We start from the raw sequence: 18,901 nt of genomic DNA, 5'->3' as shown, positions 1-18,901 counted from the left end.
TAAGTCATGTTAAGTAATGGTTATTAAGCATCTTCAGAATGGTGCACAGCAGAGCAATGCACAGATTGAACTCTGTGGCCGAGAGGATCTATATTTTACGTGAGGATTTATCTTCTTTTAGAATTCAAGGACCAGGAAGGCAACTATACTTGTGCCATTGTCAGCCATTTGTAACTGACATGAATGATTTTATCCTGTTCCCTAAGAAAGGTTTTGTCTTGTTTTTGTTTTCCCTCTGCTCGCTGGAGCAGGTTTATTTGGCACTTGTTGATTTTCCTTTGTGGCAGGCAGAGTGAAGCAGGCTTTGGGTTGTACAGAAAGCGCAATTGTTACTTGTTCCCTTTCTTGTAAAATGACTTGGGTTTGGCACATTACAAAGGAACGGGCGATGCATGATGTAATGAGGGCAGCAGGAGCGGGGCTGGAATCTCAGCCTGGGACTCCACAGTCAGTCCTCAGAAACCGCGATGCCCCCGTCACGGGGGACCAAAGATGGAGGGAGTAGTCTTTAAGGGACCGTGTATCTGTATTTCCGACGAACTGCATTTGATTTTTAACTTAAAAACTGCTCTGTCCTCAAGAGCCGTCTATTCTCAGGCAAGTCATGCAACTTTTCCAAGCCTCAGTATCATCATCTGCAAAAGGAGAAAACTAGCACATATGGGCTTTAAAGGCCCATTCAGATCTAAATTGTGACTTTGAATTATAGTGAAAGACTAAGGATTCAAGAAATAGGCCTAGGGGCGCCTCGGTGGCTCAGTTGGTTAAGTGACTTTGGCTCAGGTCACCATCTCACGGTATGTGGGTTTGAGCCCCGCGATGGGCTCTGTGCTGACAGCTAGGATCCTGGAGCCTGCTTCAGATTCTGTGTCTCCCTCCCTCTATGCCTCCCCCCTGCTTACGCTCTCTCTCTCTTAAAAATAAACATTAAAAAAAATTTTTTTTAAAGAAAGAAACAGGCTTAAATTGGGATGAGAAAAATTCTCAGAAACAAAGATTTCCCCAAGATTTTCTGACGAAACAGTATCAGACGCTGGAACAGCTCCTGAGATCTTGAGGAACGGTGCTGAGAGCAGCGCCGGATAGTTCTGGAAGGCCAGATTTACTTCTCAGAGACGCTCACTTACCAGACTCCAGCGTTCCTACATAGACACTTACCTCTGCCAGCATATATACGGAGAGAAGTGTGATTCCGAGATTATACAAGGTGAGGATACCCCTGAGGGAGAGAGCATGTCTGTTCTTCATGTATTTGTTACCCAGCCATATTGAAAGCAGATACAGGACAGTAAGAAAAAAGGTAGGAAGGTAAGAGTCCAACATGAACCATCCTCTGACTCGAGAATCTGAAAGGAAACACATACAGTGAGAATCCTAAAGGGGGGTGCTTCTGTTTAGTTTTAAAATATTATCACATGTATTTAAAAAGTTTTGGGGTTTTTTTTTGTTTGGCCTTTTGTTTTTTACTGAGGTAGAACATGAGTTTCAGGAGCACAACACGATTCAATATTTGCACACCCTACAAGATCATCACCGCAATAAGTGTACTTAATATCCATCACCTTACATAGTTACAAAAATTTTTCTTGTCATGAGAACCTTTAAGACCTCCTGTCACATATATTGTATGTTCCACACTGGATACAACAAATAACAATACGACAAGAACCCACAAGAACCCGAGTAATAAGCCGCGATAAGCAGGACTGGAGTTACAGTTCTGAAGAAGAAACCCCCGGGGTGGGAGGAGTTAAGGAAGATCTCATGGAGCAAACAGGGCTTAGGCTGAACCCTGGGTGACGGGGACAGGTGATCAAGGCGGGCGGTAAGAGTTCTAGCGTCTTCTCCGGAACAGTTACTATGTTTATTCATTCTAACTCTGTAAACAGGATGTGCCATCATGCCGCTCTGTGGATGAAAAACAGCTCAGAAAGCTACAGTAACCTGCCGAGGCCACACAGCAGGGGGCAGCAGCGTCAGGATCTGAATTCACCTCTGCTGCCCAGCACGTTCCACCCGGTGCTGCCTTCCTCGGTGGAGTCTGGAGTAGGCAGGAGAGAAGGGGTATCGACAGCGTATACTGGTTCACACACCCCACACCCCGCAGCTCGGTGAGGACCACCGTGCGGTAAACCAGGCAGAGTTTAGAGCTCAGCTGAGCCAGAGCCGTGGGACTGAACCCAACAACCACGGGAAGCTGAAGAAGGCAAAGCCTTGGGGGCTGATGATTCAGAGGTGAGGGCAGAAAATATAACCGAGGACTGAAACCTGACCATGGACTAGAAGTATCAATAGCTAGGAGGCAAGAACCAAGATACAGCAAGTGTTCCTTGCTCTGGAGGATGAAAACGTAAAAATCTACATAAAACACACATAATAGATCTGTAAGATAATTAGTTAACATCTGAATAGAACGGTAGGCACAAAGTGATTTTAGTTCTCTGTTCTGCTCTTTTTTGTTGTTTCAATAAAGCAAATAATTTGGCCCACAATGATAAAAACTGGCACGTTGTTTTTAATCTCTGTAAATGCGGTTGGAAGGAGCTGGTTTCTCCAGTCGATCATGCCCTTTCCTCCCTCTCTCTGCTCTCCCCAGGCCTCCGCCCCTCTTTCTGCTCCACTCTACCCCTCGCACGCCAGCCCCCCCTTACTCCACCCCACCTGACGGACAGCACAGAGGAAAGTGCCTTCTCAGGCTCTGTCCCATCACCTGTTCTGTAAACTCCTCCAGTTGTGATGGAGAGAACACGGCAGGCGAGGGGCCCACCTCAGCATTCGTGTGACTAGCAGAGACCTACCTTCACACAACCTGCAGGAAATCACTGGTCGGAAAAGTCTGTCCCATGTGCCACTTCCTAATGTTCACCTCTGAATCCAAATCCTATGCACCCATGGGGCGCCTGGGTGGCTCAGTAAGTTGAACCGACTCTTGATTTTGGTTCAGGTCATGATCCCAGGGTTGTGGGATCGAGCCCCGTGTTGGGCTCAGTGCTGAGCCTGCTGAAGATTCTCTCTCTCCCCCTCTGCCCCTCTCCCCCACTCGTACTCTCTGTCTCAAATTAAAAAAAAAAAAGATAATAAAATAAAATACATCCTACGGTTCCTCTAAAAACCAGATAAATGTCCTGCCGTTGGAAGGGAGCTGCTTCTTCTTACCCTTTCCTACTACTCTCCACCTGTGTAACAATGTAATTATAATTTTATAATTAATGTGTTATTATGGCTGGAACACTGTTATCACAATTTATATTTACTGAACACTTATTCTGTGCCAGGCACTGTCCTAATAAAGCTTTTTACATGTATTGACTTAATTCCCAAAGTAATCTAATTATATAGTTGATATCTCAAATAGTTTTGAGGTATAACTAACTGATAAACCTGTACATATTTAATGTGTATAATTTGATGGGTTTGGACTTATGCAAACTCCCATGATGCCATCACCACAGTGCAGGTAACAGATGCATCCACCATATAGGTGATGTAATTATTGCCTGTTTATGTTTGAGAACAATTGAGCCACAGAGAGTGAAACAGTTAAATATTTGCACTAAACTGCTACCCCACCTCCTGTTACGGTGTTATGGATTGAACGGTGTCCCCCAAAAGATATGGTTAAGTCCGAACTCCTGATACCCGCGTGACTGTGACCTTACTTGGACATAAGGTCTTCACAGGTCTGACCCAGTTAGGAAGATGTCGTACTGGACTAGGTGGGCCCTCGCTGTGACCGGTGTCCTATATTACAAGGGGAGATGTGGACACAGGGACACGAAGAGGAGAAGCCATGTGCAAATGGAGGCAGAGAACAGGGAGATACATCTCCGAGCCATGCAATGCCAGAGATTGCCGGCAACGCCAGAAGCTGGGAGAAAGGCAGGGAGCACTCTTCCCTAGAAACTCAGAGGGAGCACTGCCCTGCCAGCTCCTTGATGTCAGACCTGTAGCCTCCGGACCGTGAGAGAATCAACCACTGTTGCTTTAAGCCACGTGGTTTGTGGCACGTGGTTACTACAGCCCCGGGAAACCAACACACGTGGTCTGCTTCACTGCTTTGCAACTACCGTCGAGGTGGCAGTCTGACCTCCCGCCTAGAGACAGACCCCAGGTCTTACGCTCCCACTGTGTCTCACCCATACCTCCACTGAGTTCTGAGTCATGCAATCTAGGCCAACCGGCAGGATGAGCCCAGTACAAAATATAGCACCTCCAGTGGTTTGTTTTCTTTTGTCATGGTCCTGTAAATGCTTGCCGCTTTTGTCAAGGAGGAGAGTTAACTGTCCCAGCCCAGAGAGAAGAACAAATACTTGCAGTAAGATTTATCCTACCTTTGGGACGTTAATGGTTAACTGCATCTGTGTCGGGTATCTGCCCAGGACAAGATCCCCTGATGCCAACGTGGAAAAGGTGACTACAGAAGAGACTTGGGGACACCCGGGAAGTCTGCTAGGTGGCCTGTCAGTCAACTTAAGCTTGTGCCACTTTTGGGAAAGGGAAAGGGAAAGGGATGCTGGACGGCCCAGATGCTAGATTCCCTGTCACCGTGGAGGTCACCCGGCCCGGTTGTCAACTGTCAATCTTCCCATCTCCTCGCCACAAAGAACCTTCCATAAACATGACCAGAGCTGAGTAAACAAACTGCAATCCTCTCCGTACGTGGACCCCTATCCACATAGTTCCAGATCACAGCAATCTTAGCAAAGGCACAGCTCGGTGTGAACAGAGACACTGTTGTTCCACGCTCTGGTGCAAGTGTCCAATAGAAGCCACAGTTGCCAAGAAACCCTGCGTGCCCTCTACGTGAACCATCCTCCTCTGCACCCACAAGAACTGTGAGGCAGAGAACATATTCAAGAAGGGAGCTTATGCGATACACAGATCCTGCCTTGCCTACCCCACGGGGTCACCACGAGGACAAATGGTGGTGGGTGGGGAGCCGGGGGGGGGGGCGACTGAAAATATTTTTAAAGCTCTAATAATCACACAGCACCATTATATTAAAATCATACAAACAGTCGTTCATCAGACGTTTATAAAGCCTAGGCAGAGACTGGAGTGGTCTAAGTAGTCTCTAAACGATGCTGTTTGGAGGTTTTTGAGAGACAGGAAAACCTCATTTCCCTCCATTTCCCTAACCCAACAGTGCTGAGGAAAGAACCCGGAGAGAGGCACAGATTCGCCAAGGTTTGTGAACCAGCGAGGCCTAAGTGAAACGAAACACGTTGTTTGGAAAACATCCACTTGTTTGCGAGCTATGCAGGGTGACTGAGATGCCCAGGGAAGCGTAAGAAGCGCTGCAGGGGGACGGCACGCCGCAGTGAGTCTAAGTGACGGGTGACACACAAAAGGGGGTGCGCAGGGGCTCCAGCCCACAGCACGCGCGGAGTGAGCTCACGCCCCCAGACACACGAGGGCGGAAAGAGGGGAGGTGACTGCGCGGGTGAGGAAGGTGGAAGGTGTGTGGGCGGTGGCGCCAGGAGAGAAAGTAGTCCCGGTTAGCAGGTGGCTCCGGTCTGCTCTGGTGGCCCGAGAGACACCGAGGGGAAGGGCTTCGCTGCATTCTGCCCCTGCTTGTGGCTCCTGGAACTTTAATCCCAGGAAGGTTGAGCAGGTGCACTGAGGCTTTCTAGATGTTCTGGAGAAGGATATCAAAGGGGAGGGAAGTTAGATCTCTAAATGTTAAGTACCATACTGTCGTCAAGGTACCAGAGGGGTGCCTGGGTGGCTTAGTCGGTTAAGTGTCCGACTTTGGTTCAGGTCTGTGAGTTCGAGCCCTGCGTCAGGCTTTTTGCTGACAGCTCAGAGCCTGGAGCCCGCTTTGGATTCTGTGTGTATGTCTCTCTCTCAAAAATAAATAAACATTAAAAAAGAAAAAAAAAAAAACACCAGAAATGACAAAACCCTCTTGTGCAACTAAATAGTTTCCTTCCACATGAAATTCTCAAGTAGCTTACTCACCTCGAGGTCCAAACATATTGTCCAAAAAAGCATTGATTTCATCATCAAAAGCCTTTAGATGCTCCTGAAAAGATAAAAGAAAACATTATTTAACTCGGTTTTTTGGGAAATTCAAAACAGACATGTAGTTGCCAGAATCTCCAAGTCCTAGCTTCAAGGACTTTCGGCTGCAAACACTTCCGGGAAGGGGACCAGTTAAACGCAGTCTCATCCTTCACAAGCTTGTGTGGATTTAGAAGGAAAAAATTCTGTTGCCTAAGGAAAGGAAAGAGGCAGTCCTGAAAAACAGGCTTGGTACATTTTTAAACACTGAAGGATTATTGACCTTAATTCCATTTCCCTCTAAAATGCTTAGAGGCAGAAGCTTTTCCATAAGCAACTTCTATTGTTGCAATTAACAGGAGTCACATGCAAGCAACAGGGAGGGTCTACACCTGCGGGATATAATGTAATTGTTAAATAAAAATTCAGCTGAACTGTATTTCACAAAGTTCAATCTAAAGCTTTAAAGGGGACTTATTTTTCAAATAAGGCAATGAAGCACTATAGCTAATTTTTCCATAATCTAAAAACCTTTATATTTTGTTTGTTTTCAAAACCTTTCTTATACATGAATATATATTTAATATTACAATAAACAGCATCTCTAGGGTACATCAGGTGATTACTTCCACTTTAACTGGATTCAGGATAGGAGAATTTCTGCTAAGAACCTTATGGTTGCTAAACTGGCTACAGGCTCTGGATTTAGCTCCTGTTCATTCTGGTGTGCTATTATGTTGCTCAAAATACCTGTGACGGTGTTCCCTAACCTTGCCTACAATGGTCTAGTGCACCTCCTCAGGCAAAGGGAAGAAAAGACAAATTTGCCCAGTGTTCGTGGGAAAGGGATCTTTGATGATGATTTGGGGCTGGTGGATTGGTGAGGTGAGCGTCATCTCTCAGGATGTTCATCTAGAACATTCTCTATAATCAGCCACCGGAGTGCAGTCACAGCATCTCATTTGCAAAGAAAGCGTAAGTGCCAAAGAAGAGAATTAATTTGCTGGCATTTGAAAAGAAGACCTGCAGGTTTGGTGATCAGCCTCTACCATTTAGACCTATTTCTTACTTGTCATTTTGATCCTGAGAAAATTTCAAGGAAACTTAGGTATTTGCGGACTTTAGGAAGCTCGAGAGAGTGGAAGAAGATTTAATGATGACATCTGTTAGCACCTACACCTGCTGGTCATGTATTAGGACCTTTATTATATCATAGTATCTCTATAAAAGGTATCTGGGCTAAACCAAGATTGGAAATTTGTAGAGTGTTTTGGTTTCCATGAAGGATACCTCAGGAGACCTCTAGTCTTGAAAAGGTCGCTAACCTCACATTTCAGTGTGACAGAGTTAAGATTTGTGTTGCCTTTACAACAGAGAAGATCTGTCCTGAGGCCTCTCATTCTTGAGCAAAGAATGTTAATCTCACTGATATATCCACCTTCATAACAAATACCAGTGAAATCTTCCTCTCATTGCTACATCCACCCACACATGTTTAAAGGTTTTCAGTCTGTTTGCTACAGTCCAAACTCCATTTTCCAACATCTGGAGGTCTAAGAAAACTCTAAAGGTCACAAAGCTTGTATTCGTTCTACAATGTTGCAGAAACTAAGTCACAGTAGAAGACCAGAAATAAAAGAAAGCAGAGGGGAAGATAATGAAGAGAGAGCAGAGAGTGAAAAAATGAATAAGAAAGGGCATTCTACACCAATACCCTGATAATAAAACCAGACAAAGGCACTACAAAAACATGACAAAACAAACAAAAACTACAGGCCAATAGCTCTGATGAACATAGATGCAAAAATCCAACCAAATATTAGCAAACTAGATTCAACAATACATTAAAAGGATTATTCACTACAATCGTGTGGGGTTTATCCCAGAGATGCAAAGGTGGTTCAATATTTGCAAAGCAATTGATATATCACATTAATAAGTAGAAAAGTAAAAACCATATGATCATCTCAATAGATGCCAAAAAAGCATTTGACAAAATACAACATACATTCATGATGAAAAAAACTCTCAACAACATGGGTTTAGAGGGCCCATACCTCAACGTAATAAGGGCCATATTTGAAAAACCCACCAGGAGCTAACATCATACTTGACAGTGAAAAACCGAAAGTTTTTGCTCTAAGATCAGGAACGAGACAAGAATGTGCACTCTTACATTTATTCAACATGGTATTGGGAGGTCATAGGTGCAGGAATAAGAAAAGGAAGTAAAAGGAATCCAAGTTGGTAAGGAAGAAGTGAAAGTGTCACTATTTGCAGATAACTAAAATAGAAAACCCTAAAAGACTCCCATCAAAAATCATTAAAACAAATAAATAAATCCAATAAATTTGTAAGATACAAATTAATGTACAGGAATCTGTTGCATTTCTATACACTAATAATGAACTAAAAGAATAAATTTAAACAATCCCATTTACAACTGCATCAAAAAGAATAAAATATCTAGAAATAAATTTAACCAAGGATGTTAAAAGATCTGTACTCTGAAAACTAGAAGACACTGATGAAAAAAACTGAAGATAACAGAAACAAATCTAAAGATACACCATGCTCATGGATTAGGAATTAATATTGTTAAAATGTCCATACTATCAGAACAATCTACAGATTCAATGCAGTCATTATCAAAATACCAACAGTGTTTTTCATGGAAATAGAATATTTAAGTATTAAAATTTGAATGGAACCACAGAAGACCTCAAATGGCCAAAGCAATCCTGAGAATGAACAAAGCTAGAGCTACCACAGGTCCAAATTTCAAGATATACCACAAAGCTGTAGTAATCAAAACAGTATGGTACTGGCATGAAAACAGACACACACATCAATGGAAAAGAAAAGAACCCAGAAATAGACCCAAACCTATATGGTCAATTAGTCTATGACAATGAAAGCAAGAATACACACAACGGGAAGACAGTCTTTTCAATAAATGCTGCTGGGAAAAATGGAGAGCTACAGGCAAGAGAGTAAAAGTGAACCACATTCTTACCACCATACACAAAATTAAAATGGATTAAAGACCTAAATGTGAGACCTGAAGCCATAAAACTTCTAAAAGAAAACATAAGAGGTAATTTCCTGGACACTGCCGTTAGCAATATATTCATGGATGTCTCCTCAGGCAAGGGAAACAAAAGTGAAAGTAAACTGCTAGGACTATACCAAAATAAAAAGCTTTCGTACAGCAAAAGAAACCATCAACAAAACGAAAAGACAACCTACTGAATGGGAGAAGATATTTTCAAAAGATATATCTAATAAGGGATTAATATCCAAAATAGATAAAGAACATGGACAACTCCACACCAAGAAACAAATATTCCAATTAAAAAATAGGCAGAGGACATGAACAGACATTATTCCAAACAAGACACACAGATGGCCAAAAGACACGTGAAAAGATGCTCAACATCACTCATTGTCAGGGAAATGCAATTGAAAAATGCAATGAGATACCACCTCGCACCTGTCAGAATGGCTAGTATCAAAAAGACAAGAAATAAAAAGTGTTGTTGGTAGGATGTGGAGAAAAGGGATCCCTCATGCACTGTTGGTGGAAAAAATATTGGTGCAACTACTGTGAAAAACAGCATGGAGGTTCCTCAAAAGATTAAAACTGAACAATCATATAATCCAGTAATACCACTATTGGGCACTTACCCAAAGGAAATAAAAACACTAATTTGAAAAGACATACGCACCCCTATGTCTACTGTACCACTATTTACAACGGCCAAGACATGGAAGCAGCCCAAGTGTTCATCAACAGATGAGTGGATCAAGAAGATGTGATGTATATACACACTGGAATATTAGCCAGCCATAAAAAAAAAGTGAGATCTTGTCATCTGTGACAACATGGATGGACCTAGAGGGTATTAGGCTAAGTGAAAGAAGTCTGACAAAGAAAGACAAATACCACATGATTTCACTTATATGTGGCATCTAAAACACCAAAGAAAAAAATATACTTAAATACCGAGAACAAACTGGTGGTTGCCAGAGGGGAGGTGGGTGAGGGGACAGGCAAAATACATGGGATTAAGAGGTACAAACTTCCAGTTATAAAACAGATAAGTCATGGGGATGAAAAATACAGTCAATAATACTGTAATAACATTGTCTGGTGACACACGGTGACTATTTATCATGGTGAGCACTGAGTAATGTATAGAACTGAAGCAATATGTTGTGTACCTGAAACTAATAGAACACGGTATCTAAATTATGCTTCAGTAAATAAAAATAAATAGGTCAGTTTTTGTGGAATCTAAAAAAACAAAACAAAAACAAAAATCCCAAACTCACAGATACAAAGAACAGATTGGTGGTTGCCAGAGGCAGTGGCGTGGGGAGGGTGGGCAAAATGGGTACACACTTCTGTGTAAAATGAACAAATCATGGGGACATAATCTATAGCATGATGACTATAATTAACACTGTACTGTATATTTGAAAATTGCTAAGGCAGTAAATAGATCTTCAAAGTTCTCATCACACACAAAAAATTTGAACTGTGTATGTGAATCAGACTTAGTGTGACAATCATTTTGCAATATATACAAATACTGAATTATTACGTTGTACTCCCGAAACAAACAAAAGAACATAGAGGTAGGAAATTTAATATAGGTCTCTTAAAAACAGAAGCCTTCCAGAAGGAGATGCTACTGCTGTTGAGTTCTGAAAGACTCTTAGGACATCATCTAGATGGAGAAGGGAAGAAAGAGCATTTCAGGAAGAAGAATCATCATATACAAATAGACTGAGATGGGATTCACTCAGGAAATGTTTATAGCCAGGGTCTCTACTGACTCACATGATAGGTGGAAATAAAGTCAATACTGAGAAAATCAGAAACTGGAATAAAAACGACCTCTTTATTTCTGGACTATTTAATACAGTTAGCAAGGATACGATGTTAAGAGACAATGAGGAGATAAGAAGAACAAATGGAAATTTACCCTAGATCAGTAAACCTAAGTGTAGTAAGTACAGAGTCGGGGTAGCATTAGTCAACTAAGGATGAAGGCTTAGCACAGCAGGGTAGAGCACCTCTTGGGTGATGGGTTAATAGCTGCTGTAAACGTCAAAGCATGTTTTACTGTAAACGTAAAAGCATGCTGGCTGATGTCCCAACACTAACACAATAACCTCGGAGCTAAGACAAATCAGCAAACTACAGTACATGCAGCACGTCAGTCATTCAGCCAACATTTTGAACGGCCATTATGTACTAACACTTCGTCAGACATATGAGGACAAAAAAGGCATAGTGGTCAACTCAAAAGCCTACAGGCAAACTGGGAAAGTGAGACCTACAGAGAAAGGCAAACAGCAAACAGAGAAGAAGGTACACAGAACTGCCACACTGATGGAAGACACTGCAGGAGTGAGGACTTAAGGTGGTTAGAGTTTGGACAGACTGGAAGAGAAGGGAACAGCACTGTCATTAGACCCATGCAAGGGGCATGCTGTCCTGAACTCATACTGCAGAGGGCCCCATGCTGGCCATCCCAAGGCCATGCCCCTCGACACAGGAAATCCTATGAGCCAAGGGAGATGCCCACCCCTGGTCACAGCTTCCCCTTCAGACTATGTTCCAAGTCCCCCAGGCCACAGAATTCCCCGCCAAACATTCTCCAATCCCACTTATAGAACAACCTCAGGGATTTCCCCTTGCCCACACAGTAATAAAGTCCACATTCCATGACTTTATTTTATTGAAGTACACTTGTTACATCAGTTACAGGTGAACAATGCAGTGATATGACAAGACAACTCCATAGGCTACGTTGTGCTTACAAGTGTGGCTCCCATATCACCATCCAACGCTATTACACTATCACTGGCTACATTCCCTAAGTGGCATTTTTCATCCCCATGACTTACCCATTCCATAACTGGAAGCCTGTGTCTCCTACTCCTCTTGAAGCATTTTGTCCATCCCCTCACCCACCCTCCCTCTGGCAACCATCAGCTTGTTCTCTGTATTTGTGGGTCTGTTTCTGCTTTTGTCTGGTTGGTTTTTCAGATTCCACACATAAGTGAAATTATATGGTATTTGTCTCTCTCTCTCGGACTCTTTCCACTTTCACTCTAGGTCCATCCATGTTGTCACAAATGGCAAGATCTTGTTTTTTAAGGCTGACTAGTATTGCACTGTTGATATAGATCACATCCTCTTTATCCATTCTTATCCTGATGGACGCTTGTGTTGTTTCCATAGCTTGGCCATTGTTAACAGTGGTGTGCTAAACATAGGGGTGCATATATCTCTTCGAATTAGTGTTTTTGTTTTCTTTGGGTAAATACCCAGTGGGATGTTCCATGACTTTCAATTTAACTTATGGCTGTGTATAACAATATCTGGAGGATGGAAAGATTGGAAGTACAGCCTTCTTTAATTGTGTATTCCTGCGTGCTTACCACAGCTGCTGAGAATGTAAAATGGTGCAATCACATTGAAAATTTAGCAGTTTGGTAAAAACACATGATCTGGCATGCTACTTCTAGGTATATTTACTCAAGGAAAAATAAAGCATATATCCTTGCAAAGACCTGTACACAAATATTTATGGCAGCTTTATTTTTAATAGCTAAAAATGGAAACCGCCCAAATGTCCATCAACAGGTGAATGGGTAAGCTCTGGGGTATCCATACAACGAAATATAACTGGGCAAAAACAAAGAACTATCGATGCACAGACAACACGGACAGATCTCAAAAGTATGATGCTGCATGAAAGCTAGACCGAGAGAGAGAAAGAGAACATACGTGTGTTTCCATTTACACAAAACGTGAGGAAATATGAGCTTACATATGTGACAGAAAGCAAATCAGTGGCTGCTCGGGGACCACAGGCTAGGAGGACAGAATATCCTCCAAAAATGAAAGTGAAATGAGGACGTTTTCCTATTACGCGTAAGTGAGAGGCTCTGTAGCCGGCAGAACCGCACTGCAACGTGTGCTGGCGATGCGCCTCGTGCCAAAGGGAGAGAATTCCATATGGGAAGGATTTACAGAAGAGGATCAAGAACACCAGAAATGGAGTTATCTCATGGAAGAGCCAGAACTCAGAGCAAGCCAGCCTCCACCACCTCATTCCCAGCACCGTACCTGCCATCACCGCCCCTCACACCACGCTCATCCCTGCCAGCGGGCGCAGCGCTGCAGAACACCCACGTGATGTCCTGCACCTGCTCCTTGCTCTACTCCCAGCAGGAAGACCAGCGCTTGGAGGTAGCGGCGACCCACCTGAGGCAAACCCACTGGACTGACTCCTTACGCGAAGCCGAGGTGGTCTTCCTAGCTATGCGCCGTGCAACTCCCAGTGCCGGTGGACACGCTCACCGTGCGCTCCTGCCTCGGCTGCCATTTTCTGAGAGAACCTGGCAGCAGGAGAGCCATGAAGAGCACGCCTACTTTTTTGCCACCACAATGCTGATTGGGACTCCCACCCAGTCCTGTGCCCGTGGAACTCCACTCCTTCCTCCCTCTCCTTCCTCTTCCTGTCTTCCTTCCCCCCCTTCCCTCATTCCTTCTCCGTGTTCCTTCCTTTATTTGTGTTTCTGGCATTTTGTGGGTTTTAGCATTATCTATCATGGGTATTATATCGTATAACACAATGACTCAAGATCTTGGTGTTGATACAGTTTTGTCGATACGGCTTCATGGAAGCATTAAAGACCCTTAATTCGATCAGAACAGTCATTTCCCACCACCAACTCCTTCCTCATTTCTTTTTAAAATGAGCAAAAGTCATTAAAGTCATGAGACAGACTATTAACTTTGTAAGAAGACACAGTCTCCAAATCCTTACCTTTAAAAAAAAAAAAAAGTTTCGGAGAAGATGAAATCGGAAGCATTTGATGACGGCAGGCTAGGATATGGGATCCAACCAGCTCAGGAATGTGTCATTCTCACACTAACCAGACACAATCTGAAACATTCCTGGGACCCTCAAGGTCAAGGCTGAGTTGTACAGAACTGAGAGACAGGGAGCTGGCATCTCCTTCCACAGACAAGGGGCACAAACCGGATTACTGCCACGCAACGAGGTCTCTGTGTTGTTCCCAGGGCTCAGGATGGCTGTCTAATGTTGCCAGTTCTTTTGACGGACCCTGAGGGATGGTTGCCAGCCCGTCTCTCGTGTGTTTGAAGAATCAGAATGTGTTTACATTTGTGAATAAAACCAGAAGGTTTAGAGAACGGCTAGAAGCGAACACATGGAATTCTTTGGCTTTCATGCAGCTGACGTCACATCATGTAGATTTACGTGTATTTTATGCTGAAACACCTGCCGGCTCAGCACCTACCTCCCAGCACCGTGCTCTGGAGGAAGCAACTAAGTGAGACTGAGGATATGAACTAGGTAGGGAACTCTTACTCATTGGTAGGAACTCTGAATTGTTATTATTTGTCTTACGAAGTAATCTTCGTGAGGCTGAAACCATCTAAGCCAGGTATTTGAGGCATCTGGGGGAACATATTTGGTTACCACGGCTGGAATATAAATGAACTGACCATAATGGTGAAGAATAGCAGTAGCACCTGCCAATCAAACACTCATGCGCCGGCACTGGATATATATTATCTAGGACTTTCCCGGTAGTCATACAAGGTGCGTAGTCTTCCCAGTTTACAGATGTGGAAATGGACACCATGAGCTCAAGACTGGCACTGTTGTGTGAAATGTGAACAAAGTGCAGTAACAATCGGCAGTTTGATCCCTTCAGAGTGGGAGGTTTCAGAGCTGGGGTGGCAGAGGAAGGACTCTTTGTGGAGCTCCTGCTTACGTTTCCTGCGCTGCCCTACATCCCAGGACAATAAGCTGACAAAAAAAAAAAAAAAAAAAAAAAGGTCGATTTTATCTGCATCCTGGGGACCCCTGAGGCCTCACAACAGTTTCGCTCAATTAAGGAGATGAAAGGTCTATTTAGAGCAAGATGTGTGAGTGCAGTTTTGTTTGCTGCGTTCCATTTCCCCCACGCGGCTCTTTGTCTCATTTCGTTCAGTGTCTGGTCAAATGGCAACTCCTGAGGCGCTTCCCACAGCCATCTCTCTCGGGCCTAATTGCAACGGAAGGAGGAAAGCGTCTGCCTTGTGGTGTCCTGGTCTGTGATGCAGAACCAGTCTCCATCTCTTTGCTCTATTTTTTTCTTGACAGCACCTCTACAAACTTTCACTGGCGAGTTTGTTTATTGTCTGGGTCCTCCAATGGGCCTCCAACAGGCCGCTTTATCCCCAATTCTAAGAACAATGCCTGGCACATAATGAGCACTGAATACGTAGTGAGTGAATGAACGCAACTCTCATTGTTCTAAACCTTTACGGTATTCATTTGATACTTACATTCATATTACTTTGCATTCCTACCTATATTTTCCTATGTGCAATCTCGTTTCCAGTACATTGGGAAAGATCTCCAACGCTCTTTTAACACCTGCTGTATCATCGGGGTATACTGGACTCAATTTTATTTTTTGAGTTTTTCAGAAGATTCTTTCTTTCTTCCAAAAAACAACGGAAAAAATGTGTATATTTTTAAAATAGAATGAAACTTATTCTGTTTTGCAATTAACAGGAGTCCAATGGACCCTATTATAAACCTGAATATCTTGTGGGATCTTAGTAATCTTATACTTTCTATATTTTCAAAACATTTTGCTATTTAATCATCCCAGAAATCAGCTCATTAATCAATCATCTAAATTTGTGCCAAAAAAAAAAGATGAAAATGTAAGAATGACAGAAATGTCTAGAAGGACAATGAAATAATCACATAAGCCATCACTACTGCACTGTTCTGCATTTTCCTTATTCTCTACCCAAGAAATGGCACCACTCTTTAAGATAAGAGACACTTAGAGACATCTTCATAGCTTTTTAAAGCTTTCAGTGAACACACCTGAAAGTTCACAATTTTTCCTGCTCTTAAACTTTAATTATCTGGGAGGGGGCCTGCATTTCTACCAAACTCCCAGGTGATGTCGATGCTAGTGGTCTACAGACCACACTTTGAGTAGCAAGGATTCAGACTAGGGTCTCTTGAAATGTGTTTGGAGTATAATCAAGGGATTAATGATTTATGTCCTTTTGTTTAAAAATACCAAGTTCTTGCTTACTTGCTACAAACCCACTGAGTCTTTTATTACATATTCTGCTCGATGAAATTTACACTTGCTATGCATTATTATACCAACATTCACTTCACAGGCATTTTAGTAACTAACTCTACAAACTCAGACAGTATCCACGTTATTCCAAACAGAAATAAAACCACTGGTTCAGTTGTATTCTCCTTATGCTTGCTGTACCTGCATACGGTATTCTGAAAGCGGCCTACTCAGGAAGAGTACAGAGAGATCATGGCCTCTTCTGAGGCTGTTTCTACTGAGGCATCAGGAGATTGCATGCACACACAGTGCATCAGTCAGTACTTGTCAACAAGCATCAACAGGAGCTTTAGATGTTAACTGCTGTCCTTATACATCCTATACTTATACAACTCATTTTGTTGTTGTTGTTGTTTACTTAAGTGGGATTTTAAACTGTGGTTCCTTTTATCTTCTTTGTTTCAGCTCTACCTTTGCGCTCTGATAAGATTATGCAAATTCTGGCCTTCCAGGGAAAATGGTGGAGTACAAGGACCCAAAACCCACCTAGTCCCAGGGATACAATTAGATAACACCCGCATCAGTGTAACAAACTGGAAAATGACCCAAAGACTGGCAGAACGGACTCTTCACAGACAGAAGAGGCCACATCAAAAAGGGTAGGAAGGGCAGAAACGCAGTCAGGAGCAAAACTGACTCACGAGACTGTCCTCGGGAGGAAGGGACACCACAGGTATAGAGAAGGGAAAGGAGCAGAACCCACATCAGGCACCCCAGGCACAGGGGACCCACACTGGGAAGACAAATCCTCAAAACACTTGGCTCTGAAAACCAGAGGGACTTAACTTCATGAGTTCTTACAGTCAGTGGGGCTTAACACCTGAAACTTTAAAAGTCAGCAGGCTGGCTCTGGGAGAGCTAGGGGGTGAGAGGAAATGGAGTTTGCATCCTTAAAAAGCACAACCAATAGCCCGCAGAGATACAGTATAGAAGCAGCAGTTTGAAAAAACCCCTGGGACATACTGGGGGGAAACTTTTTTTTTAATGTTCACTTATTTTTTAAGAGAAAGAGAGATAGAATGCCAGCGGGAGGGAGGGGAAGAGGTGCAGAGAGAGAGGAGACACAGAATCGGAAGCAGGTTCCAGGCTCTGAGCTGTCAGCGCAGAGCCCAACATGGGGCTTGAACTCATGGACCACGAGATCATGACCTGAGCTGAAGTCGGATGCTTAACTGACTGAGCCACCCAGGCGCCCCTGGGGGGAAACTTTGCACTAATCTCAGAGCATGTGCTGGTGGGGCAGGGATCTTTGGGAGACTTCTCCAAGAACAAAAGAGTTGGCAGGTGCCATTCCCTCCCCCCACCCCCTCATTCTCCTGTGGACTTGACCCCTCCAATATGCCCTGGGTCAGAACGCATCCGAAGTGGTACCACAAGCTTGGCACTGTGCAAACAGCCTCAACAGGGGCCAGTAGCACTCCAGAGTGACTCCTGCACTGGGATTGGGGAGAAGATAACCGCACACACCAGCCCTACTACAGCCCCAGCCATGGGCTGGGGGCAGACATCTGGTTTGACTGCAGATCCTGTACACATACAAAAGCCTTTCAGGGGACAACACAGGGAGAGCACCTGCAATTTGGTGCTAGTGAATCCTAGACATATGCCTGGTCTGACTCAACTCAAGCCCAGTGAGGTCGCAGACTGGCCCACTAACAACACAGGGACCAAATTCTGCCTATGGCAGGCAAGGAGAGTCACTGACGACAGCTGAAGGCAAATGAGGCTCAGCCACAAGAGCAGAAGGCACGCAACACACAGAGGAGACACCCCTGAAGTTCCAGGCTCTGATGAACAGGGGACACTGCACTGAAGGGCACTACAGGACTTCTTCATGAGGCCAGTACTTTCAAGAGCAGGAGACACAGCTGACTTTTTCTAACATATAGGAACAGACACAAGGAATTAGACAAAATGAGGAGATAGAGGACTATGCTCCAAATGTAAAAGCAGGTCAAAATCACAGCAAAAGAACTAAACAAAATGGAGGTCAGTAGTATGCCTGAAAGAACATTTAACGTAATGATCATAAAGGGGCACTTAGGTGGCTCAGTCGGTTAAGCGTTTGCCTCTTGATTTTGACTCAGGTCATGATCTTGCAGTTTGTGAGTTCGAGCCCCACATCAGGCTCTGTGCTAGCAGGGTGGAGCCTGCTTGAGATTCTTTCTCTCCCTCTATCTCTCTCTGTCCTTCCCCCACTCATTCTCTCTCAAAATAAATAAATAAACAAGAAAAAATTATAAAATAATGATTATAAAGATACTCACTGGGCTTGAGAAAAGAGTGGAGGAACTCAGCGAGACCCTCAACAAAGAGATAGAAAACACGAAAAAGAACCAATCAGAGATGAAGAACTCAATAACTGAAATTAAAAATAGACTAGATGGAAGAAATAGTAGACTAGAGGAAGCGGGAGGATCAGTGGCCAGAAGGACAGAGTAATGGAAAGCAATCAAGCCGAACAAGAGATAAAAAAGAATAACGAATGAGAATAGATGAAGGGAACTTAGCAACACCATCAAGCATAATAACATTCCCATTACGGGGATCCCAGAAGGAGAAGAGAGGGAAAAGGGGACATGCATTGGAAGCAAATGCATTGGAAGAAATAATAGCTGAAAACTGCCTGAATCTGGGGAAGGAAACAAACATCCAGATCCAGGAGGCAGAGAGAGCACCCCCCCCCCCCCCA

At 43.6% G+C, this 18,901-nt stretch overlaps 1 protein-coding gene across 1 annotated transcript in view; it reads right to left on the bottom strand.

Moving 5' to 3' along the window:
* Positions 1–18,901, bottom strand: part of ELOVL2 (ELOVL fatty acid elongase 2) — a 67,485-nt gene that overhangs the window by 15,878 nt on the left and 32,706 nt on the right. Inside the window, exons 2-3 of the mRNA XM_047860770.1 lie at positions 5,962–6,025; positions 1,159–1,346 (exon numbers count right to left, since the gene is read on the bottom strand). Coding sequence (XP_047716726.1) covers positions 1,159–1,346; positions 5,962–6,025 — 252 coding nt within the window. The remainder of the gene's footprint in view (positions 1–1,158; positions 1,347–5,961; positions 6,026–18,901) is intronic.

Source organism: Prionailurus viverrinus, chromosome B2 (genome assembly GCF_022837055.1).
Source record: "Prionailurus viverrinus isolate Anna chromosome B2, UM_Priviv_1.0, whole genome shotgun sequence".
In the NCBI taxonomy this organism is placed as follows: Eukaryota; Metazoa; Chordata; class Mammalia; order Carnivora; family Felidae; genus Prionailurus; species Prionailurus viverrinus.
The sequence above is the reverse complement of the archived record's forward strand: the minus strand, read 5'-3'. Positions and strand labels throughout refer to the sequence as shown.